This window comes from Salminus brasiliensis, chromosome 11, assembly GCF_030463535.1.
Source record: "Salminus brasiliensis chromosome 11, fSalBra1.hap2, whole genome shotgun sequence".
NCBI lineage: Eukaryota > Metazoa > Chordata > Actinopteri > Characiformes > Bryconidae > Salminus > Salminus brasiliensis.
In genome coordinates this window covers 5,763,495-5,780,613 of record NC_132888.1, presented here as the reverse complement: position 1 = coordinate 5,780,613, position 17,119 = coordinate 5,763,495, and the positions used below count along the sequence as shown (strand labels likewise).

At 39.8% G+C, this 17,119-nt stretch overlaps 1 protein-coding gene across 1 annotated transcript in view; it reads right to left on the bottom strand.

The window, feature by feature from the left end:
• rxfp2b (relaxin family peptide receptor 2b) overlaps positions 1–17,119 on the bottom strand; it is an 82,902-nt gene that overhangs the window by 51,930 nt on the left and 13,853 nt on the right. The window contains exons 2-5 of the mRNA XM_072691486.1: positions 14,641–14,787; positions 8,883–8,960; positions 8,492–8,597; positions 2,753–2,824 (exon numbers count right to left, since the gene is read on the bottom strand). Coding sequence (XP_072547587.1) covers positions 2,753–2,824; positions 8,492–8,597; positions 8,883–8,960; positions 14,641–14,787 — 403 coding nt within the window. The remainder of the gene's footprint in view (positions 1–2,752; positions 2,825–8,491; positions 8,598–8,882; positions 8,961–14,640; positions 14,788–17,119) is intronic.

Sequence of the window (17,119 nt, the reverse complement as noted above, 5' to 3'; positions counted from 1 at the left end):
TTCTTCAGTTTGAGGGACTTACATTTACATTTACATTTATGGCATTTAGCAGACGCTCTTATCCAGAGCGACTTACAAAGTGCTTTGCTATTTACCCAAGAAGAACCTCAGCTAGTTTAAATAGACTAATAATTCAAAGATACCTCTAAGCTTTAGACTCTACTAAACACAAGTCAATAAGGTGACCATAGTACTCTGCTATTCTCCCAAGTACTCTCGGAAGAGGAGGGTGTTCAGTCTGGGTTTGTAGACAGCGAGCGTTGGACTCTGCTGTTCGGACACCCAGGGGAAGTTCGTTCCACCACTTCGGTGCAGGACAGAAAAAAGTCTGGACGCTCGTCTTCCGTGGATTTTGAGGGATGGTGGGTCGAGCCAAGCCGTACTTGAAGCTGGAAGGGCTCTTGGTGCAGATCAGGCTTTTGACCATTGCCATCAAGTACGGAGGGGATGGCTGGTCCAGTCTTGGCTTTGTAGGCCAGCGTCAGGGGTCTGAATCTGATGACCTGGGCAGCAGCTACAGGAAGCCAGTGAAAAGAGAACGCAGCAGTGGAGTGACATGACTGAATTTAGGGACATTGAAGACGACCCGTGCCGCTGCATTCTGGATGAATTCCAGGGGCCTGATGGTGCGCAGAGGGACTTGAGGAACCCCTTAATGAACCTTTTTGTTCTAAAAACCCTTCCTGAACATAGGTTCCTCAGTTTGAAACTGTGATTCTACCATGCATGTGTCAGATATGTACTAGGTATTAATTGTAGCTATAGTTTATAACTATAGAAGTAGTAAGATACATCACACAATATGCTACACAATGTAAGGTTATTCATACTCACACATCTGTATTATAAACACTTTTCCTTATGAAACCAAAAGTGGTTCCTTAGAGTTTTTTAGCATTACTAGAAAAAAAAGAATTAGCAAACTTATTTGAAAAAATATTTTTTACACATTTTCTCAAATCAATAAATTCTACAATATTTTCCCAATATTTCTCATTTTAAAAATGTTTAATTAACATTTAATTTCATTTTAAAATGACATAAATACACAATTTATTTAAAATGTGCTATGTGCTTTTACAAGAAAATGACATATATACTATAGAAGTAGTAAGATACATCACACAATATGCTATATAATATACAACCTTAATCATCTTACATAATTATCTAGTACAGTTCATTGTAGCAGTAAGTACTGATGTACCAGTATGCACCAGAAATGACTTGTATTTATTGAATACTTACCTTATTTAGCTTGAATATTCAATTTATTAAATTAGGTACATACCATATCATAAAATAAAGTGCCACCAAAAAAATAGAATAATAATAATAATTAAAAAGCACCCCACTGGACCCCACTGGACCCCACTGAACCTCAGTACTTCCGTATGCTTCCATCAACACCACACACAAAGCCCTGATATCGGCTCATCCCCTCTCTTATTCATCAGACCCATTTTCAGAATGATCCCAGACTGAAACATGATGTATTTATAATTTATGTCCCTGAAATATTAAAAAGATCAAAATGATTTAATGTAAATTATACATTAAAATAGAAATCTGATGTTTTTTTCAGGAATCTGTGGAGTGTTCTTATTTGGCCGCTGACAGATCAGACAGATGAGATTTTTTTTTTTTTTACCACAAAGTAATTTCTGAATAGGAGGCTCCTAAGATCCTGGTAAGCCATTTAAAATCTGAGGCATCAAATAATTGTCAGACTTAAAATTCTAATTGTAGGTGTTAGCCTGTTTATTTTTGACCACATACTTTAAAAACGACGTCTGACCATTTACTTTAAAAAAAGCAACATTTTGCAAACATGACTTTTATAATTGATGCATCGAGAATGTAATACTATTTATTTACATTTTTATGTTATTATATTTTGTGTATTACATTTATTAAACATTTTTCCATTTAAAAATAAATTCGAAATATAGTTTAAGGTAATAAAAAATATTTTTAATTAGCACACTAATCTTACAGAGGTCTAAAAAACGCAACACAAATATGTAAAAATTATATTCACTTGACTTTAAAGGGTTTAGTTGCTGTTACTGGATGCTATTAAGCTACAAACAGATCTAGGGCAGCTAATAACTATGTGAGCAATGTGCTCAACCACGGGCGTTAATTTATAGGAGGAAGAAAGCTGGTGCTGTATTTGATGAATAACAGGCTGGAGATGCGGTGACTGGTGTTGTGGAAAGTCGAATACTGAGAAGAAGATATTTCAACATCACTGATGATAGTCCACAGATGGCAAATAGCAAATCACTTAGCAACTGGCCTCGAATTTAGCTTAGACACAAACAGTGACCTCTTCCCAGCTGCAGGGGGTAACATGGGTTAACAGACATCGCACAAATTGCCAGTTTCATACTTCCTACATCACACGATGCTGCTTCTGCTACCTCAGGCCGATATGATGGAATATGTGAGAAATGTACAACCAATCATGTAATCAAACTTTGCACTGATTCACAGCAGCAGCAAATCTGCCAAAGAGCCTCTCATACAGCAGAAAGAACAGTAGTTCAGCTCTGAACTACCCACTGAAAGGATTTCTAAGGAGAACTGAAAGAGATGTTTAGATTGCATTTAAAGGAGCTGATCCACTTCGCCGCCTCCTATTCACTCTGGATTTCAATAGAGGCACATCATCGTTTTTATGTTTTTCTGCGCTGCTTAAGCTTCAATTTAAACAAGAAAAGGTTTTTAAAAACTTGCTGGTACTTACAGCCTCTGAAGCTCTGCGTACTTGATGAAGGCATCTTCAGGTAGAACTCGAATCTCGTTGCTCTTTAGAGACCTGTGTGAAGACCAAAGCAACAAGTCAAGTCAAGTCAAGTCAAATTTATTTGTATAGCGCTTTTTACAACTGTTGTCGTCACAAAGCAGCTTTACATAATTATTACTTAATAAAGAACAGAGACAGAGAAGAAAGAAGAAATAACATGAAGCGTCAAAGACCCCCGTGAGCAAGCCAACGGCGACAGTGGCAAGGAAAAACTCCCTCAGAGCTGGAGGAAGAAACCTTGGGAGGAACCAAGACTCACAAGGGGGACCCATCCTCCTCTGGCCAGACTGTTTTAAACATTAATGATAAAAATTACCAAACCAGGTACAACAGAAAGTTAATAGTTGTGATATTAATAGTGTCAGACAGGCACGAGTCCATCTAGGTTTCAGCACGGCCACCAAACAGGCAGCAGCGGCTGGCGGGTGAGCCATGGGTGGTGGCGGGTTGGGGGGGACCCGCTGGCTGGACTGGTAGGTGGCAGCTGGTTAGATGCAGGTAGAGGGGACCTCAGCGGGCAATCTTCCTGCAGATCGGGCTGGGTGGCCATTTACTCGGGGAAGGTAAAGAGAGAGAAGTTAGTTCTAAGAGGAATTTTATGGAGTGCAGAGAATGTTGATCATCAGCATCTAGGTATGTCTGATGACTCCGGCAGGTCTGATTATCACAGCATAATTAAAAGGAGAGAGCCAGAAGGTAACACGGACACGGGCGTACCCTGAGAACACCAGCATCTATCTGCTCCACCGTCAACAAACCTGAGTGATCGCGTGTAAGCAGCGAGACGACAGCTCCAGCATCTCAGAGTACTACAATTCCCTGGGTCCGCGAACCCCTGGACCTGCAGCCCTTATCTAAGAAACATTAATTACCAAAAGCTAAACTAAACATATAAGTTTTCAGTTTAGATTTAAAGATTGAGACTGTGTCTGAGTCCCGAACATTATCTGGAAGGTTATTCCAGAGCTGGGGGGCTTTATAGGAAAAGGCTCTTCCCCCTGCTGAGGTTTTCAGAATTTTGGGAACGCGTAAGAGGCCAGCACCCTGAGATCTAAGTAGTCTTGATGGTTCGTAATATACTATAAGATCCTGCAGGTACTCAGGAGCGAGGCCATGTAGGGCTTTATATGTTAATAAAAGAATTTTGTATTCAATACGGAATTTAACTGGGAGCCAATGAAGTGCTGATAGAACTGGACTGATATGGTCAAATTTTCTAGTTTTAGTAAGGACCCTGGCTGCAGCATTTTGCACCAGCTGAAGTTTATTGAGGTTCCTGCTGGAACAACCTGACAGTAACGCATTACAGTAATCTAGCCTTGAGGTAATAAAAGCATGTACTAGCTTTTCTGCGTCTTGTAGTGATAAGGAGTTTCTTAGTTTGGAGATGTTCCTAAGCTGCATAAAGGCTGTTCTACTAATATTAGCTATATGTTGCTCAAATGATAAATCTGAGTCGAATGTGACGCCAAGATTTTTAGCTGCTAAACCAGGAATGATGGGAGAATCTGCCAAGTCTAACATTAAGTCTGATAGTTTATTTCTAGAGTCTTTTGGACCTAAAAGGAGAACTTCGGTTTTGTCACTGTTAAGGAGAAGGAAGTTATGTGACATCCAGAGTTTTATATCCTTTACACAGTCCTCCATTTTCTGTAGTCTAAATTTATCGTCAGGTTTGGCTGATATATAGAGCTGTGTGTCATCTGCATAGAAGTGGAAATTAACGCCATGTCTGCTTATCTGCATAGAAGTGGAAATTAACGCCATGTCTGCTTAATTAACGCCATGTCTGCTTAATTAACGCCATGTCTGCTTAACAGGAGTTATATACATACATACATATATATACACATACACACACACACATATATACATACACAGACACACACACACACACACACACACTATATATATATATATTCCCATTATCATTATTATATTCCCATTACCCATTATCACCGCCTGTGGGACGGCCTGACACTGAACTTCACAGTGCTCCTATTTGGGAAGTGGAGCTAAAATATATATATATATATATATATATATATATATACACACACATATATATACACACACACACACACACACATACATACATACATACATACACTACTGTGTAGTTCTTCTGTTCAATTGGTTTGATTCATGTTCTTTTGTGTTGATTCATTGGTCATGTGTTGCACCTGGGACTGGGAGTACTTAAGGAGCTTTACCCCCTTTGTTCACTGCTGTGAACTGACTCAGCTGGAATCTCTGGGATGTGCAGAGATTCCACACGCTTTACCAGTGTGTTCAGGTCGGCTCTACTTTTCGGTTCATGTTCAGGCGAGGTTCTCCGACCTCCTCTAGAGGCAAGCGAGATACGCTTGCCTCCATTTTGGTTCCAAGGCGACTTACGTTTAGGGCAGCACACTGCAAAGTCAGGTTAGGTCGGCCTTGCCCTTCGATCTAGCGGCTGGTTCCCCAGCTACCCCTCTTTTGTTTATAGAGCATCGCTCTGCCCTTCGTTTGATTATCCGCCCGTTGCCCAAGCAGGGTTTGTGGTTCTAAGTTCTGGCTCTTTCCTTGGTTCTCCCCTCGTTATGTTCAGTTCTTCAAGCTCAGCTCCCTGCTCCTCCCAGTCCCGGGTTTGTTGTGTTCGCCATTTTGTTTGCCACCTTCTGGGTTTGTTTACTGGTTTGCCCTTAGTTGCTGCACCCCACGTTTTATGCCCCTTTGTGTTGCACTTGTCTTAGTTAATAAACCTTCTTGCTTAAAAACATTGAAAACAATGTTTCTCACTCTTCAGTAAATCATGACAATTCAGAAAGTCATGGTGATATTTAAGGTCAAAATTATACATACAGGGTCAACAATATACAAGCCCCACTTAATGGTGTTGAAAGTCCCAACTCAAGGCTAACAATTGACTCCAGCTGTCAGCTTCTCTGTTCCCACATAAAAGAGGTTTGTTTGACAGCACTCATTTGGATTGACCAACACACAGCACAAAGGGAGCTCAGTGCAGATCTGCGATGGATTAGCGTGGATTTACACAACCCAGGAATGTCTCTTGGAGCCACTTCTTAATGACTTCAGATTCCAAATCCAAGTTATTGGGAGGTGTAGACACATTGCCAAGGGCTGGATGGAAACCCAAACTCTCACCCTCAGCTGAGAGGAAATTTTAGGTTTAGCTGGTCAGATACAACCCAAGACCACCAAGGCGTAGGCCCGCCACTAACTGGAAGCTGCTGGATCACCAGCGTCACTGTCTACAGTCAAACAAGTTTGACAGACCCCTGGACCGAGAGGCTACCATCCAAGAAAAAAAAAGCTCAAGCTCCAAAACCCAAAACCTTTAAGCTCAAGAACAGTGTGCCAACTGTTAAGCATGATGGTGGTAGCAACTTCATGAATGATAGAATGGTGAAGAAGGAGGACTACCTTAGAATTTTTCAGCATAACCTCAAACCATCAGCTAGACGACTAAAACCTGGAAACAGCAGTGTTCCAGTTAGACAATGACCTCAAACACACCTCAAAGGTGGCTGTGGAGTGGATGAAGCAGGCTAATCCTAAGCTTCTGGAATGGCCTTCACAAATCCTGACCCCTAAATTTGTGGTCTGGGCTTAAGTCCATTGGCCCACACTTCAGTTCTTCAGCATTATGATTGCACTACTTTCATAATTAACATCAGTTTTATAGGCCCTAAAATAGAACCCTGTGGGACTCCACATAATATGCAAAACTGTTACCAAGCATAGTAGTTTCTGCATTAATTAACAGGATTATTAAACAGAATAATAAACACAGTGTTTCAAAAAGGTTACCCCAATTTGCTCCGTGACCTTTATTACACCTTAAAGGTTACTAATCGGTAATGACATGCAAAGCAATGCAAACCGACTGAGTGGTTCCTAAGTTATCAAGTTAACAGTGGGGAAAAAGTGAGGAGTTACCCCAAGGAGTTACTCAGAGGGGGGTAAAGGTTGTGTTTGTGCCAGATAAACCAATGTATTTACCTGAACTGTACCAATTCAGCCAAAAGAGTGGTCAAATATCCAAACCAGAATTTTGCCAGGAGCTACCACGAGCCAACAAGGTGCAACATGCCAAGGGACATTGCACTGCATAATTTTGACCATGTCTTGACTGCAAAAAAAGCCCCATATTTAAAATTGTCCACCGTACAATGTACAGATTTAACAGACTTGAACTTTGTGTTATTTAGTAAATTTAATTTAACCTCAGCTAATGACCTTTTCTTTAGCTAAAACATGATATGAGGTGAAATAAGAATGTATCTGAGATAACAGATGATATTTGTCTGTCTTCTGACTGAACGTCTTTCAAGGTGCAAATTTCAGGCCACATGTCATCTGCGATGACTGTTTGTGGTCTTTTTCTGGGTTTAATTTAGTTCAGTAATGGCAAAATGCAAAAAGTGCTGGGAGTCAGCAAGTGTTGATGACGTTCTGAAGCTGACTATCGCAGTCAGTGTGTGCACTCCATTAAAAACAAGGATTTTGAATAAGTAGTGCAAGACGCTCCTAACTAACGGTCCTGACTCATTTGCTATCCGAGGACATGAGCTCAATTTACATTTTGACATGCACACAGCCCATAGACTGCGCTTTCTACTGCACCAGTCTTAAAACATCATATTTTCTAATAATGACTGTGTGTGAGCGTCACACTGCAGCAGTCTACCCTCAATGAACCTCTCACATTTAATAAACTGTGTGCTACTTTCAGCTTAATAATATCTTAAGAAGTGAAATCCTCTTAAATCTAATCTTCATATCTAATATTTAATTTTTTTATTGTTAAAATGATATTCTAAGATTTATCTTTACGTAATTTTATCTACTGAAAGTGTCTCATTTTACTAGCAGATCATTTTGTTAAATCTTAAAAATAACAATTTTGCTGTTAAGAAATCATTTAAAAAATAAAAATAATTATTAACAATCAAATCAATTATAGAAAAAATTAAAAACAAATAAACAAAATAACAATGCAGTTAATAAATAACACTAACAAAATACTAAAATAATGAACTTGTGCTTCATTAAATGTATTATTTAACAATATAGTATTTATTAATAATTATCTGCCAGTGGAATAAGTAGATAAAATTACTTAAAATAAGTAAAAATAACAATACTGTAATACGTTAAATTTAAAGAATGCATTGCTGTAAGATTATTATAAGACTATTCAACTTTTCTTCTAAATTATTTTGAACTATTTTTAATTATTTTTCCACTGATAGATCATTTAGTTTAATTCCAGAAATATAAACAGTTTAATATTTAATTAAATCAAATAATTAATTATAAATAATAATTTTTCTGCCAGTGGAATAAGACACTTTCAGTAGATAAATGTACTTAAAACAACTAAAACTAAGTTGAATAATCTTACAGTTTTCTTACAACAATGTAAACAACTGGGGAACACTTCAGAGAGATCACATCAGGATTTTTAGACTAGATTTAGGGGAACTTCACTCACTAAAATGTCGTTTTCTGCAGCGCTGGGGCTTTTTCAGGTCTTAAAACCTGCCTACCATTGAGAGCAATCCCTGACGAAGGCCATCGGTTTCAACGAATCAAACCCTAAATGGAAATGTCAGGCAAGCATGCTGTTCCAGCGCCTTCAGGCAACACTAACTGGCAGTGAAGGGTACGTACAGAGACGTGACATTAGCTGACACATGCGGGATGGACCTCAAACTGATGCGCACACACTGCAGCTCCATCTCGGAGCACTGGCAGCCATCTGGGAACTGCTGCAGAACTGAGAATCAGAGAGAGAGAGAGGGAGAGAGAGGGGGAGAGAGAGAGAGCGAGCGTATGGGAAAGTAAACAGAATGATTCAATTGCTTTTACAGTTTATGGGCTCTTAGCGTATCCGTGTTGAAGCACACAGTGAATTCTACACAGCTGAATGCTGCCAGTCTTAAACAGTCCGGAACGCCGGTTGTTTTTTTTTTTTTTTGCATTTTCCCCCCCAAAGAGTTTTACGCCGCTTCCCAATCCCTCTGCTGCCGCTATTCGATAAAGTAGATTCGTGTATTCTTACAGCAGTCGGTGGACAGCTCCACTGGGAAGGATCTCTTAATGGTCCTGTCAAAGAAGTCAGCCCAACCGCTGTTATCGCCTGCAGGGACAAAGACAGGATTAGTGGTCTGGGGCAGGGGATTTGAACCGTATAAGCAGCCAGACCACACATATACACACACACACACTTGCATAGTATTCCTAATATACTCAATGCCTTTGAAGAATCATGTTTAGTGGGAGTGTGAAGAACCTTTAAATTGGTAGATATCCTTTACATCAAACTAAAAAGGTTCTTTATACCACACAAAAGTGGTTCCTTTTAAAGAGGCTCTTTAGACCTTTAGAAGGTTCTTCACACTCACACACCTTTATTACAACCATACTTCCTAATAGAACCAAAAGTGGGTTCCCTATGGCATCCCTTAAATAACCATCTGTAGCATCTGTGTGAGTCTGAAGAAGCTTTCAATTGGTTAAGAACATCTTGATGGTGATGATGTGGAGCTTTAAAGGTTCTTCACACTCACACATCTGTATAATAAACATTTTTCCTTATGAAACCAAAAGTGTTCTACTAATGTTTTAGTAATTTTATCTAGTTAGTGTCTTTTTCCACTGAGAGATCATTTAGCTTAATTCCAGAAATAAACACAGAACAGAAACAGAATGAAAATGATTTTTTTTTTTCATTTAATTGAACTAATTAATAATTTTCTGCCAGTGAAAAATAAGACACTTTCAGTAGAGAAAGTGAACAACAAAAACTAAGTTGAATAATCTTACAGCTTTCTTACAACAATGTAAACAACTAGGCAACACTTTTTAGACTAGATTTAGGGGAACTTCACTAAAATCTCAGTTGTCCTGTCCCATTTGCAGAAAAACACCCCCAAAGCATGATGCTTCCACCCCCATGCTTCACAGTAGGGATGGTGTTTTTGGGATGGTACTCATCATTCTTCGTCCTCCAAACACGGCGAGTGGAATTAAGACCAAAAAGTTCTATTTTGGTCTCATCTGACCACAGAACTTTCTCCCATGACTCCTCTGGATCATCCAAATGGTCATGGGCAAACTTAAGACGGGCCTGGACGTGTGCTGATTTAAGCAGGGGAACCTTCCGTGCCATGCATGACTTTAAACTATGACGTCTTAGTGTATTACCCACAGTAACCTTGGAAACAGTGGTGCCAGCTTTCTTCAGGTCATTGACCTGCTCCTCATGTTTAATTCTGGGCTGATTCCTCACCTTTCTTAGGATCATTGATACGCCACGAGGTGAGATCTTGCATGGAGCCCCAGTCCGAGGGAGATTGACAGTCATGTTTAGCTTCTTCCATTTTCTAATAATTGCTCCAACAGTTGATCTTTTTTTTTTTACAGCCTCCACCTAACAGCTGTTACACCCCAAAAACTCCTACGTAAACTATTCTTTTTTATGGGAGGAGTTGTAGACAGCTACTCTGCCTCTTTGTCATGAACACGGCCTGTGCAAACATTTGGACACCTTGCAGAGCCAGGAGTTAGTAAGCCCACCTTCTGCAGAAAGCTAGCACACACTCTTTCTGTAGCTGAAAGTCTTTCAGTTCCTATAGCTGGAATTTGTCCCACTCTTCTTATCTGAAGGCCTTTAGCTCTGAGGTATTGTGGGGACGTCTTGCTGCACAGCTTGCTTAATGTCTGTCCACAAATGTTCTGCCGTATTTAGCTCAGAGGATTGTGAGGGCCACTCCAGAAGCTTCAGTGCGTCTTCAGTTTGCTTTTATATTGTAGACAGTTGTTTAGGAGAGCGTATACACACAGTTTAAAAAGTCCAAGAGGTTTTAAAGCTCAGAAATATGATTCAGCTGACCGTTCCTAATTAGATATGTTGACTTGCCTCAGGCCTGATTCGCTAACTCAGTTTTGGCACCGACCACATCAATGATTCTTTTATGTTATGTAAAATGTTGATAACAAAATAATGTCTTATGATGTCTGCTGATATTTTCACAATATGAAAATAATGTTCGATTAGCTTAAAAAAATGGCTAATACTGCCCAGAGGTTTGCAGGCCCTCATTATCTGGCTCTCCCCCGGGGCGATCCCAGGACTCCGCCCCAAAGCCCAAATAAGGAGCCAGGGATTCCGGAAACCTGCTTCCCTCCTCAGCGCAACTCTGAACACCTGGGACTGGGGCTTCTTAAGCCATAGCGTTTCACTCTATCCTTGCCGTGAATAACCACTGCGTTCTACGGTCTGCTCAAAGGGGAAGTATATTAATGTGGTCATTGTTTATTTGGTCTTGTGTTTGGTTTCCTTGTTGCCCTGTTTGCCCTGGTAGTCTAGTCATTTTTTGTTTTTGGCTCTGCCTTAGTCTCCCTCATTGTTCCGAAGATTTTGCTTCGTAGTTTTTCGCTCATTGTTTTGTCCGATCCTTGTGCTTCGTAGTTTTTCGTTCAGTGTTTTGTTCGTTGTTTTTTCCGAGGCTTTTGCTTCGTAGTTTTTCACTCGTTTTGTTTGTTGTTTTGTCCGAGGCTTTTGCTTCATAGTTTTTCGCTCGTTTTGTTTGTTGTTTTGTCCGAGGCTTTTGCTTCATAGTTTTTCGTTCATTGTTTTGGTTTGTTTATTCCCCTTGTCCCAGCCCCGTCTACAGTTCTGTTGTTGTTTTATGTGTTCCTGGTTTGTCGATATTACTGCTCAGCTTACTCCCAGTCCCAGGTGTGTTACCTTGCCCAGGTTTGTTTGTCACATTCTGAATTTGATTTCACGTTTTGTCCATTAGATTGCTGTCCCCCTCGTTGTGTTTTCCTTTGTTGTAGCTGAAAGTCTTTCAGTTCCTATAGCTGGAATTTGTCCCACTATTCTTATCTGAAGGCCTTTAGCTCTGAGGTATTGTGGGGACGTCTTGCTGCACAGCTTGCTTAATGTCTGTCCACAAATGTTCTGCCGTATTTAGCTCAGAGGATTGTGAGGGCCACTCCAGAAGCTTCAGTGCGTCTTCAGTTTGCTTTTATATTGTAGACAGTTGTTTAGGAGAGCGTATACACACAGTTTAAAAAGTCCAAGAGGTTTTAAAGCTCAGAAATATGATTCAGCTGACCGTTCCTAATTAGATATGTTGACTTGCCTCAGGCCTGATTCGCTAACTCAGTTTTGGCACCGGCCACATCAATGATTCTTTTATGTTATGTAAAATGTTGAAAACAAAATAATGTCTTATGATGTCTGCTGATATTTTCACAATGAAAATAATGTTCGCTTAGCTTAAAAAAATGGCTAATACTGCCCAGATGTTTGCAGGCCCTCATTATCTGGCTCTTCCCCAGGGCGATCCCAGGACTCCACCCCAAAGCCCAAATAAGGAGCCATAGCGTTTCACTCTATCCTTGCCGTGAATAACCACTGCGTTCTACGGTCTGCTCAAAGGGGAAGTATATTAATGTGGTCATTGTTTATTTGGTCTTGTGTTTGGTTTCCTTGTTGCCCTGTTTGCCCTGTTAGTCTAGTCATTTTTTGTTTTTGGCTCTGCCTTAGTCTCCCTCATTGTTCCGAAGATTTCGCTTCGTAGTTTTTTGTTCATTGTTTTGTCCGAGGCTTTTGCTTCGTAGTTTTTCGTTCACTGTTTTGTTCGTTGTTTTGTCTGAGGCTTTTGCTTTGTAGTTTTTGTTCATTTTGTTTGTTGTTTTCTCCAAAGATTTCGCTTCGCAGTTTTTCGTTCACTGTTTTGTTCGTTGTTTTGTCTGAGGCATTTGCTTCGTCGTTTTCCGTTCATTGTTTTGTTTGTTGTTTTGTCTGAGGCTTTTGCTTCGTAGTTTTTCGTTCATTGTTTTGGTTTGTTTATTCCCCTTGTCCCAGCCCTGTCTAGAGTTCTGTTTTATGTGTTCCTGGTTTATCAATATTACTGCTCAGCTCACTCCCAGACCCAGGTGTGTTACCCGTTTTTTTTGTCACGTTCTGAATTTAATTTTACATTTTGTCCACTAGATTGCTGTTCCCCTCGTTATTTATTTATTTAAAAAATCTACAAAACCATCATCTGACCTCGGATGCCAAAACATTTGCATATGACCATTCACACAGGTCATTATTTAGCAAAACTTCCCAAAAAAAGAAAAAAAAAAGAATAATAATAATCGTGACACCTTGTTTGGAGTGGTTCAAAGATGAAATAAACACTCATCAGACTCTCTGTAACATCTCAACAACATCTCAGTAATGCTACAGACCTGCTGTTGACACCAGTCTAAAACTGGAGTTTAACTTGGTTAGGTTGAGATTAAGGGCCAATTAGGACTAAGTCCAGGGTGGTTAGGTGATGGTTAGGGTTAGATTGTCGACTGAGGTTAAGGTATAGGCCAGGCTTCAGGCTACCCAGGTTCTGGGTAAGGCCGAGTTAGGTTTTGTGTTGCAGTTAAGGTTAGCATTAGGACCAGGGTTAGGGTTAGGTTTTGGGTAAGGCTGATACAGGTTTTGGGTTGAGGTTAAGGTTAGCATTAGGACCAGGGTAAGGGTTTTGTTTTGGGTTGAGATTAAGGTTAGTTTTAGGGCAGGGTTAGGATTAAGCTTTGGGTAAGGCTGGGTTAGGTTGTGTCTAATAGCAGTAAGATATTAGGTCTACTTGACGTAACACAAACAGTAAATCTACTGAATGTCACTAAAGCATCAACAGAACATCTTCAGGATATTTACCTCAGTGTATTCAGATGCTTCACTGCTGCTACTGCACTGATCTGCTGTTGATGTGTTACTGATAATCTGGTCAAAATAAACTATTACCCTAAAATCAAGAGCTAAATTTTAAAAAGGGATGTTCTAAATGAATTAAATAAGATTAGATAAGGTTTTTTCTTCTCCTATAAAGTTGCCGTTTTAGAGATATGAGGTTTTCGTCTGACAGTGACGATATAAAACTTGGTTCCATGGTGGTTTTGGATAGTAAATAAAAAGGCTATCCTCGCACAGCAGACATAACAACACCTGTTTCCAATCACCGCCTGGCTTCTTCACACTCTATAAAATGTATTTTTAACCACAGTTCTTTAGGGAACCGTCACTCAGAGTATAACGGCTTATAAAATTTTATTCCGCATATTCCTCATAGCCTGTCCAGACCAGTTCACGCAGCTGAGGTTTACTGCAAACTCACTTACAGCCCATATGGTAGGACACCCTTTTATAAGACTGTGGGCTTAAGGCGTACAGTACTGGCTTATTTTATTTATTATTATTCCAATGTTTTACTCATTATATTATTATTCAGAATACACATACTTATATGTAATAATTCATTATAAATATAACATAACCTGTAATTAAATATAATGAATACTTTCATAGATACACAACCTTAGAATTAAGTCACGTTAATTATTTCTGTCAATTAATACTAAAGTCAAATCATTTGGCTACTTTTTGCTTTATAGTGAAATCAGTTCATGTTTGATATTTAGAGACAGAGACAGAATCAGAATCATCGACAGCCTCATCCTATGTGAATAGAACACTAATTTCTGAAGGGTTTCAAATGCATTCAAATCAATGTACATAAAATAATTATGCAGTGGTCCAGCGTCACCTAAACACTCTGGATTTCAATCAACAATCCAATCTCTAATATCAGGTTAGAAATTGGATCTAATCTGTATCAGCAAGTCAAATCTAATCTGTCTGATACTGATACATCTTTAAGCAATTATCTACCCATACTGATCTGATTCACTGTGCGCCTCCTAGCTCTCGGACAGAGTGTGTACACTCTGCAACTGTGTGTGTGTGTCAGTGTGCAGGCACTGACCGCAGTGCTCCTCGTCGGCTCCGTTTGGGCAGTCCTCCAGGCCGTTACAGTGCAGCACCTGAGGCAGACACACACTCAGATTTCCACATGGGAACTGGCCCAGCTCACAGCCCTCAGACACTGTCTGCATGGAGTCCAGCCCTGTAGCTGAGAAACACACACAGTCAGATGGTCATTTACAGGGAAGACACTTCACAAGTCTCCTGCCCTGCTGATAATAAGGAGATTATTAATACATTTATAAAAGAGATTATTAGGGGGATTATCAATAAGTGGGCCGAGTACAGTGGAGCCAATCAGAGGCTTTTTATGATACATGTTATCTGATTTCCCCCATTTTCTCCCCAATCTCACCAATTACCCAACCCATAGGTAATCCCCTCCCCCGCCCAATCAAACGTGAGGCCCCCGTCACCACTGAGGCCGGACAAGCACCCGCCCTCTCCAACTAGCACATACCCAGCACGACCGGGGTTCGAACCAGCGATCCTCTGATCTTGGTGACAGTGCCTTAATCCACCCGGGGCCAATCAGAGGCTTTTGTGCTTTCGATGTCATCATGGCGACCAGTGGCAGCATTAACATTTAGAATGATGGTGTGGTGTAAATGTGAATTATACTCCACAGCTGTAGGGGGAGCCCAGGAGCGAAAATGACCATTTTTATATAATGCTGCTTTAATTTCACCACTGCACTGTTCTTTTACAGTGCAGATTTTGGGTAGAATTCATAGCTAACTACATAAACATGACTGAAAAAGCTATTTACAGTAGTGGAAAGTAGTCTGAGCATTTAAATTTGGCCCAAAAATTGGAGTGTATTCTTGACTGAACATTATTATATGTGATTCTAATCCATTCTAACACTCCATAATGTCATGCAGTTGAATCTTTATCTTCAGACAGATATAACAGGACTCAACTACACATTTTACAATCCTATTTCATATCAAAGCATATTTAACCAACCCCCTGTTAAATGTAAGATCCGTAATTAGTGCCATACTGCTCTAGACTGAGTCCTGTCTCTAGACACCTCGAGATGCCAACCATGGTCTCTGGCAGTGATTGAGTTATGAAGGAGCTGGGGAGGCTTAGCTTCCTAGAAAATGCTAAAATCTGAAGTTTGAGGTCGTCATGAATACTGATGCACTAATGCAATAGTCATTCTATTATTTACAACACATTGCTAATCCATCTACTCCATCTATCAGACTTCTTTCTGGCTCTCCCCCAACAAGCAGTCCAGACACTCCAGCATGGCCTGTGGCTTTATCTGTGTAAGGGTAGAAGTTAGCTTCTCTCCGTCACGTAGAGGGCTCTGATCTGCCTGTATGTAATGGGTGCGATTGCAGTGTTTGATTACACTGGCTGTTCTAAGAGGGCTGATCTTGTAAGGAGAGTATTGGCCAGTGTAGGAGAGCACCGAAAGAACCATGTTTGTAACAGAGATGTACAAGTTTGAAGAATCTTTGAAATGTCTAAAGAACCTTCATTTATTATAAAAGGTCTTGCTAAGGTCAATGTAAAGGTTCTACCTTCTCATGCATCTCTATTACAAATGTGGTTCTCTGTGGACCAAAAAGTTGTTCTTTCATGGCATTGTTCAAAGAACCTTTTGGAACATTTAAAGCCCTTGAGGCATGCTACCTCGAAGGTCCTGAAGCTTAGTTAGTGTGGGGCAGTATTAAGCTTCAGGACCTTTAAGATTCTTTTGACATGCCTTGAGAGCTTGAAATGTTCCACCTACATAAAAACATGGATCTCAAAATTGTTTGTTACAATGAAGGATCCCATTGTAAATGGTAAATTGAACAAATGCCAAATTAGAAAACACTGCTGAATGTCTTAATATTCATAAAACTGCGTAAGTTGGTAATAATCTTATTACGGATGGTTGGTAAATAAGGCCAATAGATCCCTGCATAGTGCTGCATAGGCTTACGTTCAGCACAAACTGCTAACTGCTAAATAAACTGCTAAAAGAATATAATAGAATATAATATAATAAAAATATATTTTCTGAATCCATCTGGACATTTAAACAGGCACTAAACATTGCTAATTAATATGCATGAGTTCATTAACAGGTTGATATTGATTGGTTGTAACTGGAGTCATATATAAAAATACAGCACAGTGCTAAAAAAAAATGACTTAAATACTACACACACTTGGTAGTGTAGGTCATTTAATGCCAGGTTGTATGAATCTAGGTCTACATTTTGTTAACCTGAAATAAACATCAATCAAGTACAGGCACAAATCAAGAGAAAGATCTGTAATGGTCGGCTAAATATTGGACGTATCCCAAAGTGCCTAGAGTAAACGAGCAATCCTTGTCAAAATAAACACGTTTTTAGAGTAATTCACTTTCCTTTTTATCGCTTACAGCGTTTTTATATCCCCTGATGCAAGAAATAACAGCATAAATGGTTATGTACTGGCATAAATCAGTAAATTAATTGAGATTGTGCAGC